At 37.9% G+C, this 20,396-nt stretch overlaps 1 protein-coding gene across 1 annotated transcript; it reads left to right on the top strand.

The window, feature by feature from the left end:
- The first annotated feature begins 1,114 nt into the window (after positions 1 to 1,114).
- Positions 1,115 to 17,553, top strand: LOC101888413 (protein tweety). Its single transcript, XM_059132096.1, has 9 exons — positions 1,115 to 1,859; positions 11,704 to 12,097; positions 13,290 to 13,467; positions 13,533 to 13,840; positions 13,902 to 14,665; positions 14,723 to 14,892; positions 15,027 to 15,038; positions 15,111 to 15,864; positions 16,982 to 17,553. The coding sequence occupies exons 2-9, from the start codon at positions 11,960 to 11,962 to the stop codon at positions 17,448 to 17,450; spliced, it is 2,793 nt and encodes a 930-aa protein (XP_058988079.1). The 5' UTR covers positions 1,115 to 1,859; positions 11,704 to 11,959; the 3' UTR covers positions 17,451 to 17,553.
- Positions 17,554 to 20,396: the final 2,843 nt, after the last annotated feature.

The raw sequence follows: 20,396 nt of genomic DNA, 5'->3' as shown, positions 1-20,396 counted from the left end.
GCAAAATGGTAAGGCTTTATCCCTTTATTGTTGTTTTTATAAAAACAACGTTTGTTTATTAGCGGAGAACGATGGTAATGTTTACCAGGGGGTAAGACAGGAAATACCTAGGTTTCGGAAAGAGCCACCTATCCTCATCAGTTCCCTTGCATTTTGTCTGGGATATTCTCCCCAGAAGTTATTTTAAAAATAACTTCTATGACAAAAACATTGTGACGAGATTATAAGCTCAATAGAAGAGGAACCAAAGAATTAAATAAAACTAAAATTTCTTGTAAATCGCACTTATAAACATTTTCATTGTATAAGTGCGGTTGTAAGATTTAGAAGACTTTCCAACAGAAGATTAGTTTAATTTAAATCTTTGGTTCCTCTTCTATAGAGCTTATGATCTCTTCCCTTGGGTAAAAATGCTTTATATTTTCTTGGGCTAGAACATATAAAGCTCGTGATTTTATATTTTTCTTCTAAATAAATTTTCTCGACGCTTTTAGTTGTTGTGTAGTCTTCGAATGACAATTATTAAAGCAATTTTAAGAAGAGGAAAAATATTATGCTTTGAAATCAGATTTATATACAGAGAATTCCCCTAATATAGAAATAATTCAAAACTTTTGACCACTACTGTAGTGTTTGAATACTACTTCTCAAGAGAGCTAGACTGCAGAGAGTCAAAAATCAAAATTTTCACAGAATAATTTAATATTCACCACACACTGCACTCACCACTGACTCATTGAAAATAGTGTTAAGTGTTTGTCCACAGCTGCAAAGGCAAGGAAACAATGGCACATGGATGGCAGACGACAATATTTATGATGATGCTACGGTAAAGAGTAACAACTAGCAATCATATGAGAGAGAGAGAGGAGAGCAAAATTAATGGAACAAAGATATGAGAACGTGTGTTAGCAACAGGAACACACAAGAGCCAGAGAGTGTGGGAGAATAGTAATTTATACAGAAGCATACAATTGTGTGGCAGCATAACAATCAACGAAGGATAGAGGATACACTGGTGACACAACAGTGGCCAGGCTGACACACAGGTACACACTCTGCACTCACAGTTTGCCTACCTTTTTATGCTCTTCTTCCTCTACTCGTCGGGGTGTGTGAGTGTGTGTGTGGTTTCTGCTTTTTGTGTGTATTCGTACGCATAATCGAATCCTGTATTTTATCCTGTATATTGAGGGTGTGACCGGGTTAAATAGAAAAATTTTCATACTTTGTTCGCTGCTCAAAATGTAAAGTTCTGTTTTACGGTCGTCCTCGCCGTGTGATAGTAAAATTTCAAACCGCAGACAAGAAATTCTAAGTGTGTGTCCATTTGTGTGTGTTTTTGCGACCAAAAGAAAAATTGGAATAATTCGAAATATTTCCAATCAGAAGACAAATTGTGAATCAAAATCGACCTTTTTTCAAAATGAAATTTAGAAAAAAAAGATCAATTATCATTGAAATGTTGGCGATTTGTGAAAACATGAAAACCGTGTAACCGAGACGTGCCCATTAAAAAATGAAGAAAAATTTTCCAATTCGTATTGTAATTGAAAAATGCTATGATACATACATAACTAATGTGAAAAGAAAATCCTAAAACAGTGCAAAGGAAAACGCCATGAATTAATAGTGCAAAACCACGGATATATGTGTGCCACAGATACGAATTCGCCTTACAGCTAGAGGCACCCACTTAGCCAACCAACCAGCAAGCAAGCCATTGAGCTAGCTACTCCAGCCCACTCAAAGGAAAATCTACATACATTAGCTCAGCGAAATGGAACAAATCAGCAGCTACATTTGAACAATAGCAGAGGCAGGAAAAAAAGGATACAACAAAACTTGTGTTTATGTGTGTACGTGTGTGTGTGTGAGACTTTTGTACTATTTTTCAATTATTTTAATAGAATTAAGCATAGTAGTCACTCCCTGTCTGCAGGAAAACTTTTCATCGTCACATCACATACTTTGTTATTTTTTCCCATATACAATCCCCTCGCCCCCTCAGCTCCTTAGTTAACTTCCTTTGGAGTACTTCCTTTCTTTGGTCTCCCCACACCCAAATTTTTTGCCAAAAAAAATTGTTCCTGGTCTGGCTGGTCTCATTACAACTAAAGCAAAAAAAGAACAGAGGGTTTTAATCACACCACCTTCACCGTCGCCGCCGCCACTACCACCCATCATCTTCATTATCTTCCATCCAGCCATCCTCCATGCATGATGTCCTTGCAGTTCTTAAGTTGCAATAGTTTATACATCTCTACAGTTTCGTTGTTGCTGTTGTTGGTGGTTTGATACTTTCGTCTTTTGAAGTAACTCTGGCGCAGAGATGCCAGGTCAACAGAAATCCCAAATGTTGAGACTTCTCTTTCCTTTTTGTTAGCCTCTTTCTGGGAGAGTGTTGTGATTCCCCGAAGGACTAACACAAAACTAAAACTACCCACCATCGGTATGCGGTGTGAGGTAGTCTGCAAAGTACTCAAACATCAATTGTTTCTCACATTCGTCTGTTCTCTCAAATACACAACATGGTTTGTGTATTTGTAAATATTACTTAAAAAAAAATATCCTAATTTTGATTTTGCATGTAAAAAAGGTTTCGAAACATGTATTGGGTTGTTGAAGTTTGCCGAATTTTAGATGGTATATACGTTCTTCGTACGCCAAGGGTTTTGTTTGAATCGAAGTTGATAGAATCCGGGGGATTAAGATTTTTTTTATGGAAAAATCGCTTATTAAGGTCACTCTTTCAACTTTTCTTAGTCTAAAATGGAAGCTGAGTTATTTGTCCGAGAAATATAAAAAATCTGTTTTCAAAATGCTGTGAAATATGCAATATTAGGAAACAGTAAGGAAAGGACGAAAGCCGGACTATATGTATGTCATACCAACTGCGATCGGTAGGAAGTGTCTAGCCACAAGTAAAATTGCCTAATACTTCAAGGAGAAGAGTAGTTTCTCTTTTTATTGTGGTGGGACCTAGTCGATCGATTTTCCTTATCTAAACTAAGGAGGTCCATCTCTCATCGAAAGGGTTGACCCGAATCTGGTCAGCTATACCTCAATCTATTGGGCACGTACTTGGCAGACTTTTGCTCTGTTCCAGAACCTGCAAAAATCTACTATTTTTATTGGATATCGTAGTAAAAACTTTTACTATCTTGCATCTGGAACTTTTACTTCGAACTTGCTAGTGTGGTGAAAAATCAACTTATCGCATATCAAATTTACTATTTATTATTCAAATTGTTGCCCCTCTATGGAGTAGGTTCTGAAGGAATGGGCCAATAGTGTCCATTTCGTATCGGACCTAAATAAATATGATATAAATATTACGACGTGCCAGGCTTGGACTATATCCACTACTTCCATCACCTTATATGAGATATGTGATAATTTTTATAAAATTTTAAATGTACGTGAGGTACCAGTTACAATTGACCGAAGTATTCAATTTTCATACTTCATCTAATACAGATAAAAATATAGGTATGAGAAAAATTACAAGGAAATCGAACATTTGTATCCCATTTTTTCCCGAATTCATAAACTCAATATTCATCTCATGTTTCTGGTTGAGAGAAATATTTAGATATAGCAAGTTGTAAAGAATCGCTGACTTGTTTCGCAAGTTATGACAGAAAAAGGTATTGAAAATGAAAATCTTGTGTTGATGGAAATATTGAGATGTGCTAAGTCTAATTGGAATCGGATGTTAATTTCGTGTTTTATGAGATTCATGGATATTCAAAGTGTTGACCCTTTGTGGAGGAGGTACCAGAAGGAGTGTATAGGTCCATCCCATCTTCACAGCAAATCTTGTGTTAGTAGAAATAATGGGATGTTTGAAATATGAAGAGAACCGGATGCTTATTTCGGATTTTATAATCGTTTTGTAGGGAAGGTACCTTACGGAATGGTCCGATCTCTACCATTTATATAACAGAGCTTGTGTTTATGGAAATATTTAGATCTGCCAAGTCTGGATGTTAATTCCGTGTTTAATATCCAAAATTTAATTTAATATTCAAAATTTTAACCCTTTGTGGAGGAGGTACAAAAGGAGTGGACCGATATATTCCATCTTCACGCCAGACCTTGGGATAATAAAAATATTGTGATGTGTGTAATTTGAAGACTATCGGACTCTTACTTCACATTTTATAAGAGTTATAATTATTCCAAATTTTGATCGATATTGTCCATTTTCGCACGAGACGCAGCACTGATGCAAATATTAGGATATGCAAAGTTCCAAAAAATCGGACTATTCTTTCTCTTTCTGCGCAGTAAAATATTTTTTTGAAAATTTCGACATTTTGTGGCGGTTGTACAAGAACGAGTGGATCGATATTGCCCATCTTCGAACTCGATCTAAGTTTGATAATAATATTACGATGTACCAAGTTTGGACGAAATCGGATGCTCCCTTCGAGAGTTATCGAGCGAACCAGCCAGCAGACAGACGAACGGACATCGCTGGTCGACTCCAAATGTCCTGAAATGGATTTGGTCCAAAGAGCACCCTAAGTCTCTAACCGTTATTTCGATGAGAAACGTTTTGGGCCGTATGGCTGGGAGTATAAATATAGCAAAAATATCGAAAGTATACATTAAAGTTGGCCAACCTAAAATCCTTTGTATATTACGAAACAGTAGGCCGGCGTCTTATGTTAGAAAAAAATCCTCCTATGTGTTCTCACCTTTAAATGTCATGCAAATTTGATCATAAAAATAGGTTCAACTTTTGGTATATATCGGGAGGTAAACCAGCACGCATTTCCGGTGAATAATAACGCTAAAATCATCAAAATACCGAATATAGGGAGGTACCGTTATATGGGGCTACATGAAAACATGGACCTACTGGAAAAATAAACATGTATGGAAAATTTTAATCTTCTATCTCAATTCGTTCAAAAAATAGGGTGATTAAAACTGACGGACAGACAGACATCGCTAAATAGACTTAGAATTTTACGCTGATCAAGAATATATATACTTTGTTTGGTCTGACATGAGTATTTCGAGGAGTTACAAACGGAATGACAAAGTTAATATACCCTCCATAGTATGGTGGAGGGTATAAAAACCTTTAATATAATATAAAATTCATAATATAAAATTTGATATATTAAAGTATATTACCTACCAACTTCTCCAGAGATTGTGAGGTGAATGTGGCAAAATCAGATCTGTAGCATATACTGTTGCTGTTTTTTCAAATTAAAAATAGTTTTGATGGAAATAAGTTTATAAATGACATTTTCTGTTGAACCATGAACCAAACCAGTTGACAGATGTAACTCGAAGCATCCCATTTGAAATGTGAACTATTCCATTTGTAATTTGATTTTATTTAATTTATTTAATTTGAACACTTTCATTTGAAATTTAAATTATTCCATTTCGCAACTTAATATTAAATATTTTATAGCAAAAGATTTGTGAAGAAACACTTTTTCCTTAGAAAATTAAACCTAAACCTCCAAGGACTACGATGACACAAAATAACAAGTAAAAAAGTGGACATGCATAGACTGTTGTACCCATTACAAACTTCGAATACGATTTAAACTAATTCGGATAAATAATGTCGCTAAAATCGTCAAAATACCGAATAGCGGGAGGTACCGTTATATATGGAGGGTATATGAAAACGTGAACCGACATGGTCAATGTACGAACTTAACCTGCCTACTGGCAAAATAAACATCTCAAATAGCCTTCTACCTCAATTCGTTCAAAATATAGCATGATTACAACAGACAGACGGAAATCGCAAAATCGTCTTAGAATTTCACGCTCATCAAAAATAGATATAATTTGTAGTGTCGAATGACAAAGCTAGAATGGTGGAGGGTATAAAATCTGACCAATATTTCGACTTGTTAACCGTGGGTCAAAATAAAATTGATGCATGTTCAATTTAAATAAATTTAAGCAATTGTTATTGTACTACAATCGTAAATGTTCGGCTTTTTGCAAAGCATTTCCTGTTTACATTACTCCCGAACTGTGTTCCACAGTTAAGCAAATAACAAAGGAATGGTAACACTGTTACTTATTTTACTTCCGTTTTTTTTCCTCAACTAGGAGAGAGGAACATAAACTATTTTATCTCTTGATACAGACAGGAAGCAGATGTAAAGAGCAGAGATACACATGTCCACAGCGAGAGTAGAGAGAAAGAGACATACACAATATGAAAAAACCACATGAGAGCAATAGAAGAAATTAGGAGCAAAATAAAACCAAAGGAGACAGAGTGGGAGAGAAAAACAGAACTCTGTGCGCACAAACTAATGCAATTATGATGAGTACAATTGACAATTGTTTCCGTTTGTTTTTTCTTGCTTTTCATGTTGTTTGCAAAGGAGTTCCGTTTCTATATTTACCTTTTGCAAGCATTTACTGAACCGCTGAAGCGACAACAACAATGGTGAAGAGACAAACAACAACACATAGACACACACACGAATACTCTGACAAGCCCACATGTCCTCGTTAATGTTATTCAATTTGAGGTCCATGCAAAAACAACATTCAAGTATATTTGCGCTTTGCGACCGACCATTGTGTTTGTTGTGTGACCAAATGATTCGTTTCGTCTAAGCTGGTCGGTGCACCACCTACATAGCACCCCGCTTGCCATGCGGTTGAGGTGTGTTTGTATGTCCTTTTTTCATGACGGAATGAAATTTATGACAAATTTTCCATGCATTCTAGGTTAGTTTGAACAACAACAAAACGAACGAAGGATCATAATTTATATCATTCTCTACTTAGGGTAGAGGGTGCGATAAGTTGCCTTTTTCAAACAATTAGTAAAGTAGGATAATATTACTAATATACATTCATTTTAAGGCACAAAATTGAAAGGATCATATAGTTGTTCTTAAAAATTAAGACTTTTATTTGACATAGCTAAAATATAAAGTTTTAATACCAATAAACGTTGACTGAGTGCGTCGAATTTTAGGTAAAGTTGGTATATGTTGGTGATAACACAGGCATCTATCCTTGACCTAGCCTTAGTATATATCATGGTAAAATGTATTAAAAGTTCGGCCTGGCATTACTCCTTTTTACTGGTTTTTATACCCTCCTCCATACATAGTATGGAGTATATATTAAATTCGTCATTCCGGTTCTAACTCATCGGAATAATAATTTTAGACATAACAAAGGATATATATTCTTGTTTAGAGTAAAATTCTAAGACCATTTAGCCCTGTCCGTCCGACCGTCTGTCAAATCATGCTAGACTCAAAACGAATAAAAATAGGAAACTAAAATTTTGCACAGATCAGTCTTTTGTCTGTAGGTAGGTCAAGTTCGAAGGTAGGATATATCGATCCACGATATCGTATAGCATCCATATAACGGTACCCCCTGATATTCTGTATTTTGATGATTGCAGTCACATTTTTCAATGGAATTGTCTTTGTGGGTACTTTATTTTTTTTCTGTATAGGTTCACGATATCGTATATCCCCCATATAACGGTACCCCTAGATATTCGGTATTTTTATGATTTCAGCCAAAATTTTCCATGGAATTGTCTTAAAATCCACACAAGAAGTTCCTTCTGAGTACTTTACCCTCTAGAAGCGAAGTGTTTAAATAGGCCCTCGTTTCAGTATAGCGCCCATATTACGGTACCCGCAGATAGTCGGTATTTGATTTTTGCATTATTCACCGGAATGGTTTCAAATTTCGTATATAAAGTTCGGAATCGTTACTACAGCCTATAAAGAAAAGTTAACTGTAAAATTTTAGGTTTGTTTAGAATTTAGATTTGTTTAAAAATGCACATTTTTTTTCATTTTTTTAACAAAATTTTATGCACCATTCTAACTATCCATCTGCACCAGTTCGATAACACTTAATTCAAAATCAATTTTTTTTCCGAAAAGGAAAATCGAAAAATTATTATTTTTGCACCAAAAGTGCAAGATCTTCTGTTCTAAAATTTTCAGACGAGCATATTAGTTAAACCCCATGCACAATGGTTCAACATCCAATTTTTCCGGAAATTTTATTCCATCCCTTCATCCTATAAAAAAAGTATTACTATTTAGTACATTTCGTACAAATATAGCTCACATTTTCAAAACAATCTCTATGTCTCAATTCCAGATATCAACAGAGACATCTGTAAAAAATTTCAGGATTCCATCTTTACCCACTTCATCTAATACCCACTTTAGTACTTTTCGAACAGCTTTCGTACACATTTCCGAAACCACTTCCATATTTCAACCACAGATACCAAAGTGACATCTATATCACATTTCAGAATCCAGTTTAATTTTTTCACCCAATATAAAATGTAGTACTTTTTGTACAATTATAATACACACTGCCAAAACCACCTTCATATCTCAATTCCAGAGATAGAAACGTGGTTTTGAATCACGCATTTCCCATTTCCCAATTGCCAAATCTCAATTCCACATACCAACATAGACCCCAATATCAAATTTGAGGATTCCAGCCCTATCGCTTTACCCAATATCAAATTTTGTACCATTTAGTACTTTTCGTACAAATATAGGACACATTTCCAAAACCACTTCCATGTCTTAATTTCAGATACCAACAGAGACTCCAATATCAAATTTGGCAATTCCAGCCCTATCGCTTCACCCAATACCAACTTTCGAACCATTTAAATATTTTTGTACAAAGATAGAGATAGCATCAGCAGTCTAAATATCAAATTTCAGAATTTTCATCCATTTTGCACTTTTTGTACAATTATTATCAAATTTCAATTAATATCAAATTTCAGATTTGTAGCAAATACACTACTATTTTGTACTTTTAGTGCACTTGCAGTATCCATTTCCAAAAACCACCTCTTTATCACAATCCAACCAACTGTAAACCAAACTGTTCCAAAATGGTACTACATCCATTTTGTACAGTTCGCACACTTAGTACACATTTTCATACATCAAACTTACATTCCAACCTTGATTCTCATACCAAATTTTAAGTTTTTAGCTCCATTCGTTGAAATAACACCAAATGGCAAAATTTTAGAAGTTTAGTACCATTTAATAACTTTTCGTAACTTTTAAGTTTGCATCTATCCTGCACTTCATCATTGACTCTCATTCCAAATTATTCAATTTTTAGTACATTTTAGCACTTTTCGTGCCCTTTTAGTACGAATTTCCCAAAAAAGAATAGTTTTCCAAACAAGACTTCATACATTATACTATCCTTCCAGTCCGATAGTATATTTTAGTACTTTTTGTACTCTTCTAGTACGAATTTCCAAAAAAAAACACGCCTATGCACCAAAACGGACTCTTGTGCAAATTTTCAAGATTCTAGTCTCAACCGTTTCGTCTGGGTCTTGATTCTATATCATATATATAGATAGTGAACAAGCGACTATGTGAAACGGAAACGTTTTAGTTATTCGAAATTTTGACCCAGAAGAAATGGTCCGACCTCTACCATCCTTATAACAAGTCTTGTGTTCATAGAAATATTAAGAAGTGTTAAGTCTGAATGGAATCAGACGTTAATCTCGTGTTTTATGAGCTTCATTGATATTTAAAATTTCACCCTTTGTGGGGGAGGTACCAGTAGGAGTTGGCCGATATATTCCAAATTCACACCAGACCTTGGATTAAAAAAAATATTCTGATATATGTAATTTGAAAACAATCGAACTCTTATATAACATTTTATAAGCGTTATAATTATCAACATTTTGACCCATTGTGGGGGAGTTACTTGATGGAGTGTACCGATATTGTCCATTTTCGCTCCTAACCTAGCACTGATGCAAATACTAGAATATGCAATGTTGGAGCAAAATCGGATTATTTTTTCTCATTCTGTGCAGTAAATTATTTTCTTCGAAAATGTTGACATTTTGTGTGGAAGGTACCAGAAGGAGAGAACCGATATTGCCCATCTCCGAACTCGATCTAAGTTTGACAATAATATTACGATGTACCAAGTTTGGATCAAATCGGATACTCTCTTTGAGAGTTATATAGCGCACCAGCCAGACAGACAGACGAACGGACATCGCTAAGTCGATTCCAAATATCCTGAAACGGATTTGGTCCAAAGAGACCTAGGGTATAAAATTGTTATTTCGATGATGCACGTTTTGGCCGTATCAAATGATATATACCCTCTCTAGCCAAATGGCTGAGGGTGTAAAAATAGCATTTTTGTTTTCCCTTGAATGATGGCTTTATTGGATAGCGACTCCAGTGGATGCTCGTGTACACGACTAATTACAATCAGCATATAAGTCAATGAGAACCTTGTAACCGTGATATATATTTTTTGCCTAGTTAAATTTATCTATTAAAAAGAAGTAATAGCGTCGCCAGATTTCTCTATGTTCTCTTCAATTTTCGGGCGAGTATGGGAAGGGTGTTAATTTTTTTGCCTGATCAAATAAATACCATCTCTAACCATAAGGCTGAGGCTATAAATACAACACTTTGATTTGTAGGGTATCACATGGTCGACATTTTCTAATTTGTTGAAACGATTACGATGACAGATAACGGTATCAACGACTCTCATGCTGACAAATGTTTAAGATGTTAAAGACGTCGAACAATGATGATGATGTCGACGACGACGACGGACACCACCAACAACAACAACAATTAAGAAGAAGAAGAAGAATGGGACCAACAAAAACACAATTTAGCCTAGAAAGGCATGAGGATAACAGCTAACGGTGATATACTAAATGTTTGTGAGATAATGTGTGTCGTACACACTTACATAAGTGCCTATGCGTCTCGCTCGCTCTCTCTCTCTATATATATTTTTGACGAGTATGGCATGTGTGTGCATGCCTCTGTGCAAGTGTGTATTTTTAGATGAATGAATGTAAAATAAATTGTGTTTTAAAAGTAAGGATAAAGGACGTGAGTGGCAGGGTGTGTGTGTGTGTTTGCTCGCATTTTTAAGAGGCCCTTTCATATGCAAATGTATGTCGTCTGTTTATTTGACGACTTTTGTCTGACAGTCGGTCTGTTGTCCTCTTTATTGTAGCAATGATGAAATGCAGCAGTGGCAATAATGTACCAAAGAGGATACCCAAAGAGCAGCAGCAGCAGTAGAAGAAGAAGAAGAAACAGCAAAAGAACTTAACTGTGTACTACTTTGTATAAGTATGTGTGTGTGTCTGTCTGTCTGTCCGTCTATTTGCTTGAATGTGAGTGTTTATATTTTCTGAGCAAACCACCGCCACTCGTTCTTTGGTCGTTCTGTTTATTGGCTCTCATTTGGTTTGTGGTGGCAGTCGGGCGGCCACGACATTCGGTCAAATCCAACAAAAAAGGAATTCCTAAAGAGGATAAAATCAACAACAACAACAGCGGCAACATTATCCAGAGTAACAACTGAAGTTCGTGAATATTTTGCCTCGCCTTCTTTTATTTGTGTGTTTTGTTATTGTTGTTACTGTTGTTGTAATACTAGTCAGTTGATTTGTTGTTTTCTCTTTATTTTGGGATCATTGACACTTATCTTGGCAGTGTTAGAGTCAAGAGGCCAATATTTTCTCAAAAAAAAAAAAAAAAAAAAAAACTCAAATTTATTTGCCATTAAAAGATTAATGCTCCTCAAAAAAAAAAAAACCGAACCGCACATAAGTAAATAATCGATTGATTGCCTATTTCTTCTTCTTTTTTCTTCTTATAGCTTTTGGACACAGTATTGGTTTGTGGCAAACAGAAGTGAATGAACACTCCATACGTTCTGGTTTATCTTAAGAGAGGCTCAACGAACAGCCAAGACACCACACCAGCAGCCATAAGGCCGGAAGAAGCACCACCACCCCTCAGCACCAGTCACTGCCACTAGAAGGTCTGAAGAAGCACCACCACCCCTCATCACCTGTCACTGCCACTAGAAGATCACACACGAACTCACACACACACAGAAGTAAAATCTCACAATGGGTGACTATCATGAGTATACGGATCAATACAAGGTGCCGGTTATTGCCAAACTGCTGCATGCCCTGCCTCACTACAATATAACATTCCATAAAATTAATAGCACATTTCGGCCAAATGATGAAATCTACTTGGAGGTGAGTTTTTTTATACCCTACCTTACCACACATAGAGGTAAGGGTATTATGTCTTTGTGCATTTGTTTGTAACATGGAGAAGGAAGCGAGATACACCCATAGCTACTTTTAAGGATATTCATAGAATCATTTTTAATCGATCTATGCATGTCAGTCCGTCTTTCCGTCCGTCCGTCTATGCATTCGTGTCAACAAAATGCAGGTAGAATTTATTTTCCGATTGAGATGAAATTTTCCAAACAATATTTCTTAGGCCCAAGGACGAACCCTATTGAAATTGGCGATAATCGGTTCGAATTTAGATATAGCTCCCATATATACCTTCAACCGATTTCGGTGTAATTGTGCACCACATGACCAATATAAGCCCAAAGGACCTAAATTTTGGCACATCCCACCGAATTCAGTCTAGAAGCAAGTACATCGAATTCAGAGAAAATCGGTTCAGATATAGCTATAGCTCCCATATATATGTTTCATCCGAATTGGGGTTTAAAGTCCCTCACAAGTGTAATATGCATTCCACAGAGATGATCTTTGGTACCAGATACAGCCCAGAAATACTTCTGCCAAATTTCAATTGAGCACCAAATGGCCAATATCCGACCAAATGACCTGAATTTTGGCACATCCGGTTGAATACGGACTAGAAGAAGGTACATCGAATTCAGAGAATGTGTCTTATAGAGCTCGGAAATACCCTTGCCAAATTTTATCGAGATCGGCTAAGATTTGGATATTGCTCCCATATATGTATCCTTAATACTAAAATTGTTTCCAACGGAAACTTCAATTCAGAATGACTGAATGGGAATTTCCAAAGGAAAACTTAATTTCGATCAGGCTGAATAGGGGATTACCATGGGAAAACTTCAATTTAGACCGGCTGAATAAGCTATTCGTCATAGGAAAAATTCCAACTTGCCCGGCTGAATGGGGTTTTCCATAGGAAGCCTTCAATTCGGCCCGGCTGAACAGGGCTTTCCGTAAAGAGACTTCCTAAACAGAAAACTTCAATTTAGCCCTGGTAGATGAGGTTCTCGATAGGAAAACTTCTATAAGAAGGCTTCAAGCTAGATGGGGTTTCCTGTACGGTAACTTCAATCCAGTCCAATCCAGAGAATTCTTAGGAAAACTTCTCAGGACCTATGTGTTTTTCTGAAGAAAAGTTAATAATTTTTTATATTTCCAGAGCCTGGGAATTTTGGGCTCTGTGCCAGCTGCCCTGCTCATCGTCTCACTATTGGGTCTCCTGCTTTATTTAATGACAAGATGTTGCGATCGCAAACCCAGACCTGCCCATTCAATTACCAGTCTCAAGGTGGCCCTCTCCATTGTGACGGTAATGTGTTGTGCTGCCATTGGATTGGGTAAGTAATATTTCTAAACATCTCTTGAAACTATTTATGAACTTCTCTCTCTCTCTCTCCCTCAGGTTTATATGGAAATGATGATTTACACAATGGTTTATTGGAAGTTTTAACTGCTGGACGTAAGGTGGACACATTGGTCACAACGGTACGAAATCAAACATTGATTTTGGAAAATACTTTGAAAAATCGCATCCGACCTCAGCTGGTGGAGCTGGCCGATATATTCGATCAACCGGTGACAAATTCAACAGCTCTCTCTATACTCTTTGTATCGTTGAATATTGTGCAAGGTAATGTCACGCTGGCAACCAATGCGGCCAGTGATATACGGAGGCCATTGACAAGTGTTACCATGACGAAATTTCTTTCGGTGAGTAGGAAAAAGTCGGGAAGAAGATATGGCTACAATTAAATGTTTTTTGCTCTTTTAGGAGGGTGATAAAATGGAATTGATACGATGGCCCGGAACAGTGGCCACTCTGGCTTTGCTTTTGGTCTTGTGTGCTGTGCTACTGGTGGGAGTGGCCCGCCACTCCCGCTGTGCTTTGATTTTGTTCAGTGTCTGCGGTCTATTGGCTGTCACCGGCTCCTGGCTAATGTCTGGCCTGTATTTATCCTCATCGGTGGCTGTGGGTGATCTTTGCATTAGCCCAGCGGACTTTTTGGTCTCAGTGGCACCCCGTGATCTTCCCACCAATGTATTGCTGCACTATACCCAATGTGAACCCGGACACACCAATCCCTTTACACAACGTCTCAGGGAATCACAAAATTCTCTCAACAATGCTCGCAGTGCCATGGCCACGGTTATGAAAATCTCATTGGTGTTATTCAAATCCTCCGGATTACAGCCAAAATTGGGAGCAGTTAATGCCGATTTGAATAGCAGCGAACGTCTGTTGACCCAACTGACAGCCTTGGTGGATTGTAAAACTGTGCATCACAACTTCCTGGCCGCGTCAAGGGGTCTGTGCGAAGGTGGTCTCCTCGGACTTGTCCTAATGCTCATTGCCAGCTTTATTGCTGCCATTTTGCTTACCATCATGGTTTGGGTCGATTCACACACATGGATCTATATAAGGAAACGCAATGACTATGCTCAAGTGGATGAACCCTCTTATATCTCCCACCCTGCCCCGCAGAATCACCAACAAATGTTGAATGCCTCCCGTACCCTGCCCAGGAACCACAATGGGTGAGCGCAATAAATGAGAGTGATTTTATTTAAATTCTGGTTGCAATCTCTTTACAGGCACTTTAGTCCACCGGTGATCAGTGGCTCGCACACCCTGCAGCACCCATCGAAGCGTCAGCAGCACGAGATGATGGCTCACGTGCACATGCAGCAGAATATGAGGGCTATGGGCACGCATACGCTGGGTCGTTTGCCGTCGCACAATCATAGCCCCACACACCTGACTGGTAAGTTGGAATGGCCTCTCTGTCTCTAACTCTCCTGTATCTCTCTCTGCACCTCTCCTTGGCTATAGTCTTCCGTCTGTGATTTGGCGAGCAATTTGCTTATTTTCCTTTCTTCTCTTTCGTTTTTCTTTTAGGCCCAAATAACGGTAAATATGCAACTTTAAGCAAACAATGCAAAACTTTGGAAGCAAATGATTTTTACTGAAAATCATCATCAGTCTGTAGCGATCCCAACCGAAGTCAACAGGCGACGTCACAGCAGCAGCAACAATCCCAGATGGCTCCCCAACCAATCTATTGTCACCATCCTCATCCACATCCTCACTCACACGAAGCCGCCGCAGCCGTGGCCGCTGCCCAGCATCAGCACGCCATCTATCATCAACAACAGCAGCAACAGTATGGCACCTATTCCACAGCGGCCCATGGACAACATCATTTGGTGGCGGCCGGACCACACGGACAGCAGAGTCAAATATATCAACAGATACCGCCGCATATGGGTCAAATGTCTCAGAATGGTGGCCAGGCAAATCCTCATTCCATTTACCAGCCATTAGTTGCTGTTAGCCAGGGTTCCATCTATGTCTCAAATTTGGCCACAATGCGTCGTCAGAATTCGCAACAAAGTAATGCCGGCCATCCTCAGATCCCCGGGCATCATGGCATGTCACAGCAACAGGGTGGCGGGCGAATGCTACCAACATCACATCATCAGTCGATCAGTGTGAAATCGCCACAAGATGGCATGCGTGATCCCTCGCGATCCGAGGCAATGGATACGGCTATATATGATCGTGAGAAGGGCATATATAAGTGTTCAACTCTGAGACAGGGTGGTAAATTTGATCCCAAATATAAACCATCGATTTTGAATTGTCCACTGCCAGAAATACCCAAAGATGCAGATCCACCCAGTGTGGAATCAATATACGAAAAGCAACGACAGCAACAGCAGCAGAACTATTCCAAGTAAGTTAGGAAATTTTTTTGTTTTGATAAGCCAGGCTGAATAGAAGTTGTCCTAAAGGAAACTCTATTCAGCCAGGCTGAATAGAAGTTGTCCTAAAGGAAACTCTATTCAGCCAGGCTGAATAGAAGTTGTCCTAAAGGAAACTCTATTCAGCCAGGCTGAATAGAAGTTGTCCTAAAGGAAACTCTATTCAGCCAGGCTGAATAGAAGTTGTCCTAAAGGAAACTCTATTCAGCCAGGCTGAATAGAAGTTGTCCTAAAGGAAACTTTATTCAGCCAGGTTGAATAGAAGTTGTCCTAAAGGAAAATTTATTCAGCCAGGCTGAATAGAAGTTGTCCTAAAGGAAACTTTATTCAGCCAGGCTGAATAGAAGATTTCCTAAAGGAAACTCTATCCAGCCAGGCTAAATTAAAGTTTTCATAAAGGAAACTCTATCCAGCCAGGCTGAATAGAAGATTTCCTAAAGGAAACTCTGTCCAGCCAGGCTGAATAGAAGTTATCCTGAAGGAAACTCTATCCAGGCAGGCTGCATAGAAGTTTTCCTAAAGGAAACTCTATTCAGCCAGGCTGCATAGAAGTTTTCCTAAAGGAAACTCTATTCAGCCAGGCTGCATAGAAGTTTTCCTAAAGGAAACTCTATTCAGCCAGGCTGCATAGAAGTTTTCCTAAAGGAAACTCTATTCAGCCAGGCTGCATAGAAGTTTTCCTAAAGGAAACTCTATTCAGCCAGGCTGCATAGAAGTTTTCCTAAAGGAAACTATTCAGCCAGGCTGCATAGAAGTTTTCCTAAAGGAAACTCTATTCAGCCAGGCTGCATAGAAGTTTTCCTAAAGGAAACTCTATTCAGCCAGGCTGCATAGAAGTTTTCCTAAAAGAAACTCTATTCAGCCAGGCTGCATAGAAGTTTTCCTAAAGGAAACTCTATCCAGCCAGGCTGAATAGAAGTATTCCTGAAGGAAACTATATACAGCCAGGCTGAATAGAAGTTTTACTAAAGGAAACTCCATTCAGCCTGGCTGAATAGACACTCCCCTGGGGTTTTCTATAGATTATCCGTAGGACGTATTTACAAAATCGGGTATTTAATCTCCCTTTTCTCTATTCTTCCTTCGCAGAACTTTACAAAGACCACCCATGAAATTACCCCCACAAATGAAGGCTATACCCCCACCACGAGTTGGTACACCAAATTCGCCACCACCTCCGCCAGAGAACACGGACAACAATGGTGGCAATATGCCCAAACCCTATAGCCATCAGAATGGTGGTAATACCCTGAACATGGGTGGTGGCGTCATTGATACATCCAGTGGCGCCTCAACAAATACCACCAATACTAATACTACGACAAATGTGTCCGATACTAATCGTCAAATGAACAACGATGCATCACTGCCACCACCGCCGCCTCTGGACACACCAGAGGATAGTGGACCCAAGACGAACAATATAATGCATCACAATAACAATAGCACAAACAAGAATAATCCAGCACAACATATGAACGATGAAGATGATTTACCCCCGCCTCCGCCACCACCTGCAATGAATGATGATTCGAATTATGCCGTAACGGAACTTTAAGCAGAGTGAACTAATCAAAATAAATGTTATATCAATCATGCAATGGGTGATCGTGAAATGTAGAGGGCGCTCTTGATGTTGACAGCCAACAGACAAAAGAGAGTGCGAGAGAGAGAGGAACCCATTCCCCTAGGAAACCAAAAAAAAAGCAAAAGAAAAACAGAAAGTTGTGGTAACATTTTTTGTAGTTTATAGATAATGAAATAAGAAAAACCCAAGGATTTTTTGTAGCAATAATATAAAAGAGAAGAGGAATCTACCCATAAATAAATACAGACACACACACACAAACTCTCAACACAATATCAGTTATCCTGTGGAAATAGTTATTCTATTGAAGAATAGGCGGAAAAAGAGAAATGTGACTCGTTAAGAGTTGTTCTCTGTTTCAAGTTCTAGGAAAACATGAAATGGTTACTGGAGATTTCCAGGATTCATTCACACCAACAAACACGCACACACACACACACAATGCCACTATTTGACGGGCTGGGGACCTAAACAATCATCTTCATCTCAACCTTCATTTGCATAGCCATGATCTTATGATGAGCGTTCTTTTTCTTTGCAAAAGTAAAAGATCCAAAAGATTCGTTAAATCTACTACATTTTCACATATCAATGTTAAGGTTTTAGCCACCCATGTTAATCTTCTAGCCAGTGAAAGAATAGTTGCTGGTTTTGAATCGGAGAAGAAAGACAAATTGTTGGAAGTTTTTTTACATAAGCCTAAGCCTTACACCGAAGAGCATTGGCCAGTGTCAGAGAACATTTTTTACCGTTTCAGTATCCTCCTCTTTTTGACAAAGCCTGCAGAAGTCGGTGAGTTCACCATCTTGCAGTGAACCGTAATTTTTATAAGGGAATTTGTTCTGTTTCGAGAAAGCGTTGGCCAAATTGTCTTGAGAGGGCACATCACCTATCATTTAGGCAGGACTTTCCCGAAGTAATTTTCCTATATTATTCGAAAGATGTAGGGTAGAGCGGACTGAATCGACTAATTCACATATCGACTGACTCAGATCCGCATCTTGTTTTTTCATTAGCGAATATGTTGCGATGGCCAGGAATCCAACACAGGAACAGGAATCAACGACATAAACATGTCAGGTGGTCTACACTTCAAAACTACCAGAGATTTTATGGTGCTTGATTTGAGTGTTTTCAAGTCTACCTGACCTGGTGCGTGATTGGAGCGTTTTCAAGTCCGCCTGATTATCGACGTATATAGACACCATATAGTGAAGTTTATTGATTCTATCTGAAAAACAATGAAGTCGTTGCTTGAAGGACTCTCTCTACTAATATTTAGGCTATCGTAAAGGAGGATCAGTTTTATACCCTGAACCACCTAGTAGTAAGGGTATTATGTCTTTGTCCATTTAATTGTAACATGGAGAAGGAATCGAGATAGACCCATAGTTACTCTTGAGGATCTTCATAGAATCACTTTCTGAGTCGATTAAGGCATATCAGTCCGCCTGTCCGTCCACCTATGTATTCTTGTGAACAAAATGCAGGTCGCATTCATTATCCGATTGAGATGAATTTTCCAAACGATATTTGTTTGGCCCAAGAACGAGCCCCATTGAAATTGGTGAGAATCGGTTCAAATTTAGATATAGCTCCCATACACATCTTCAACTGATTTCGTGTTAATTGTGCCCCAAATACCCAATATAAGTCCAAATGACTTGCATTTTGGCACATCCCATCGAATTCGGTCTAGAAACAAGTACATGAAATTTAGGGAAAATCGGTTTAGATATAGCTTTTGCTCCCATATATATGTTTCATCCGATTTGAGGTTTTAAGTCCCTCACATGCGTAATATGACTTCCACAACAATAATCTTTGGTACCAGAAATAAGTGCCTGAAATTTAGTCAAGATTGGTTCAGATTTGGATATAGCTTCCATATATATTCAACCGATTTCGGGTTAATTGTGTACCAAATGGCCAATATTAGTTCAAATGATTTGAATGTTGGCACATCCGATCGAATTCAGTCTAGAAACAAGTACATCAAATTTGGAGAAAATCGGTTCAGATATAGCTATAGCTCACATATATATGTTTTTTTTTTATCGAGATCGGATCAGATTTGGATATAGCTCCCATATATATTTCTTTATCCTATATCAAGTTTAATGTGCACGAAATGGCTAATATTAGTCCAAATGACCTGAATTTTGCCAGTTCCGACTGAATTCATCCTAGAAACAAGTACTTCAAATTTGGTGAAAATAAATATAATATGGAGCTATAGCTATATCTGAACCTATAGCTATAGCTCCATATTTATCCGATCAGTCCAAATGGACAGAATTTTGGCACTTCCGACGGAATTCAGCCTATAAGCAAGTGCTTTACATTTTTGGTGAAAATAGGTTCAGGTATTACTTGAACCGACTAGAAGTGGACTGCTAAAAATCCAGATGTCCCTGTTCAGTATGTAAGAGCTTTTAACATATTTCACACATCCTACCTCCATGAATTGAATATTTTTCACAAGTTTTTTTTGCAACTGCTTTTAGGCAAACTTTCTAATACTACAATCCGGTTCTTTATTGAAATTTCTTACGTTAGAAATGGTATTTCTATGATTTCTTACGAAATTCGTTATATTTGAAATAGATATTTCTATATAAATTCATGGCATCTTCAAGAGGCTTATCAAAACCCATATGATTCCTTAAAGATCTTCTAAAATTCTTTCATTGATATGTGAAAAAGAGTCTGTAGAATCATCCTTCTCATGTACATTAATAAAAAAACAAAACACCCGAACAATACAAAATCTATTAAATTAATTTATCACAATTTGAGACATTTACCAGTTACAGGCTGATAACATTTTTTTTCAAAATCAGCAAAAGTTGATTATCATCATAATCACCATCTGATCGAATCATTGATCAGACCTATTTGTAATATGTTTGTAGA

Source organism: Musca domestica, unplaced genomic scaffold (assembly GCF_030504385.1).
Source record: "Musca domestica strain aabys unplaced genomic scaffold, Musca_domestica.polishedcontigs.V.1.1 95, whole genome shotgun sequence".
NCBI lineage: Eukaryota > Metazoa > Arthropoda > Insecta > Diptera > Muscidae > Musca > Musca domestica.
The sequence above is the reverse complement of the archived record's forward strand: the minus strand, read 5'-3'. Positions and strand labels throughout refer to the sequence as shown.

What these genes read in the sequence shown, in the direction of transcription:
- LOC101888413 (XM_059132096.1), top strand. Translation starts at nt 11,960, where the DNA reads ATGGGTGACTATCATGAGTATACGGATCAATACAAGGTGCCGGTTATT. An exon ending in ATGATGAAATCTACTTGGAG is followed by an intron (nt 12,098 to 13,289) that starts GTGAGTTTTTTT and finishes TTATATTTCCAG; the next exon opens with AGCCTGGGAATTTTGGGCTC. An exon ending in TTGTGCTGCCATTGGATTGG is followed by an intron (nt 13,468 to 13,532) that starts GTAAGTAATATT and finishes TCTCTCCCTCAG; the next exon opens with GTTTATATGGAAATGATGAT.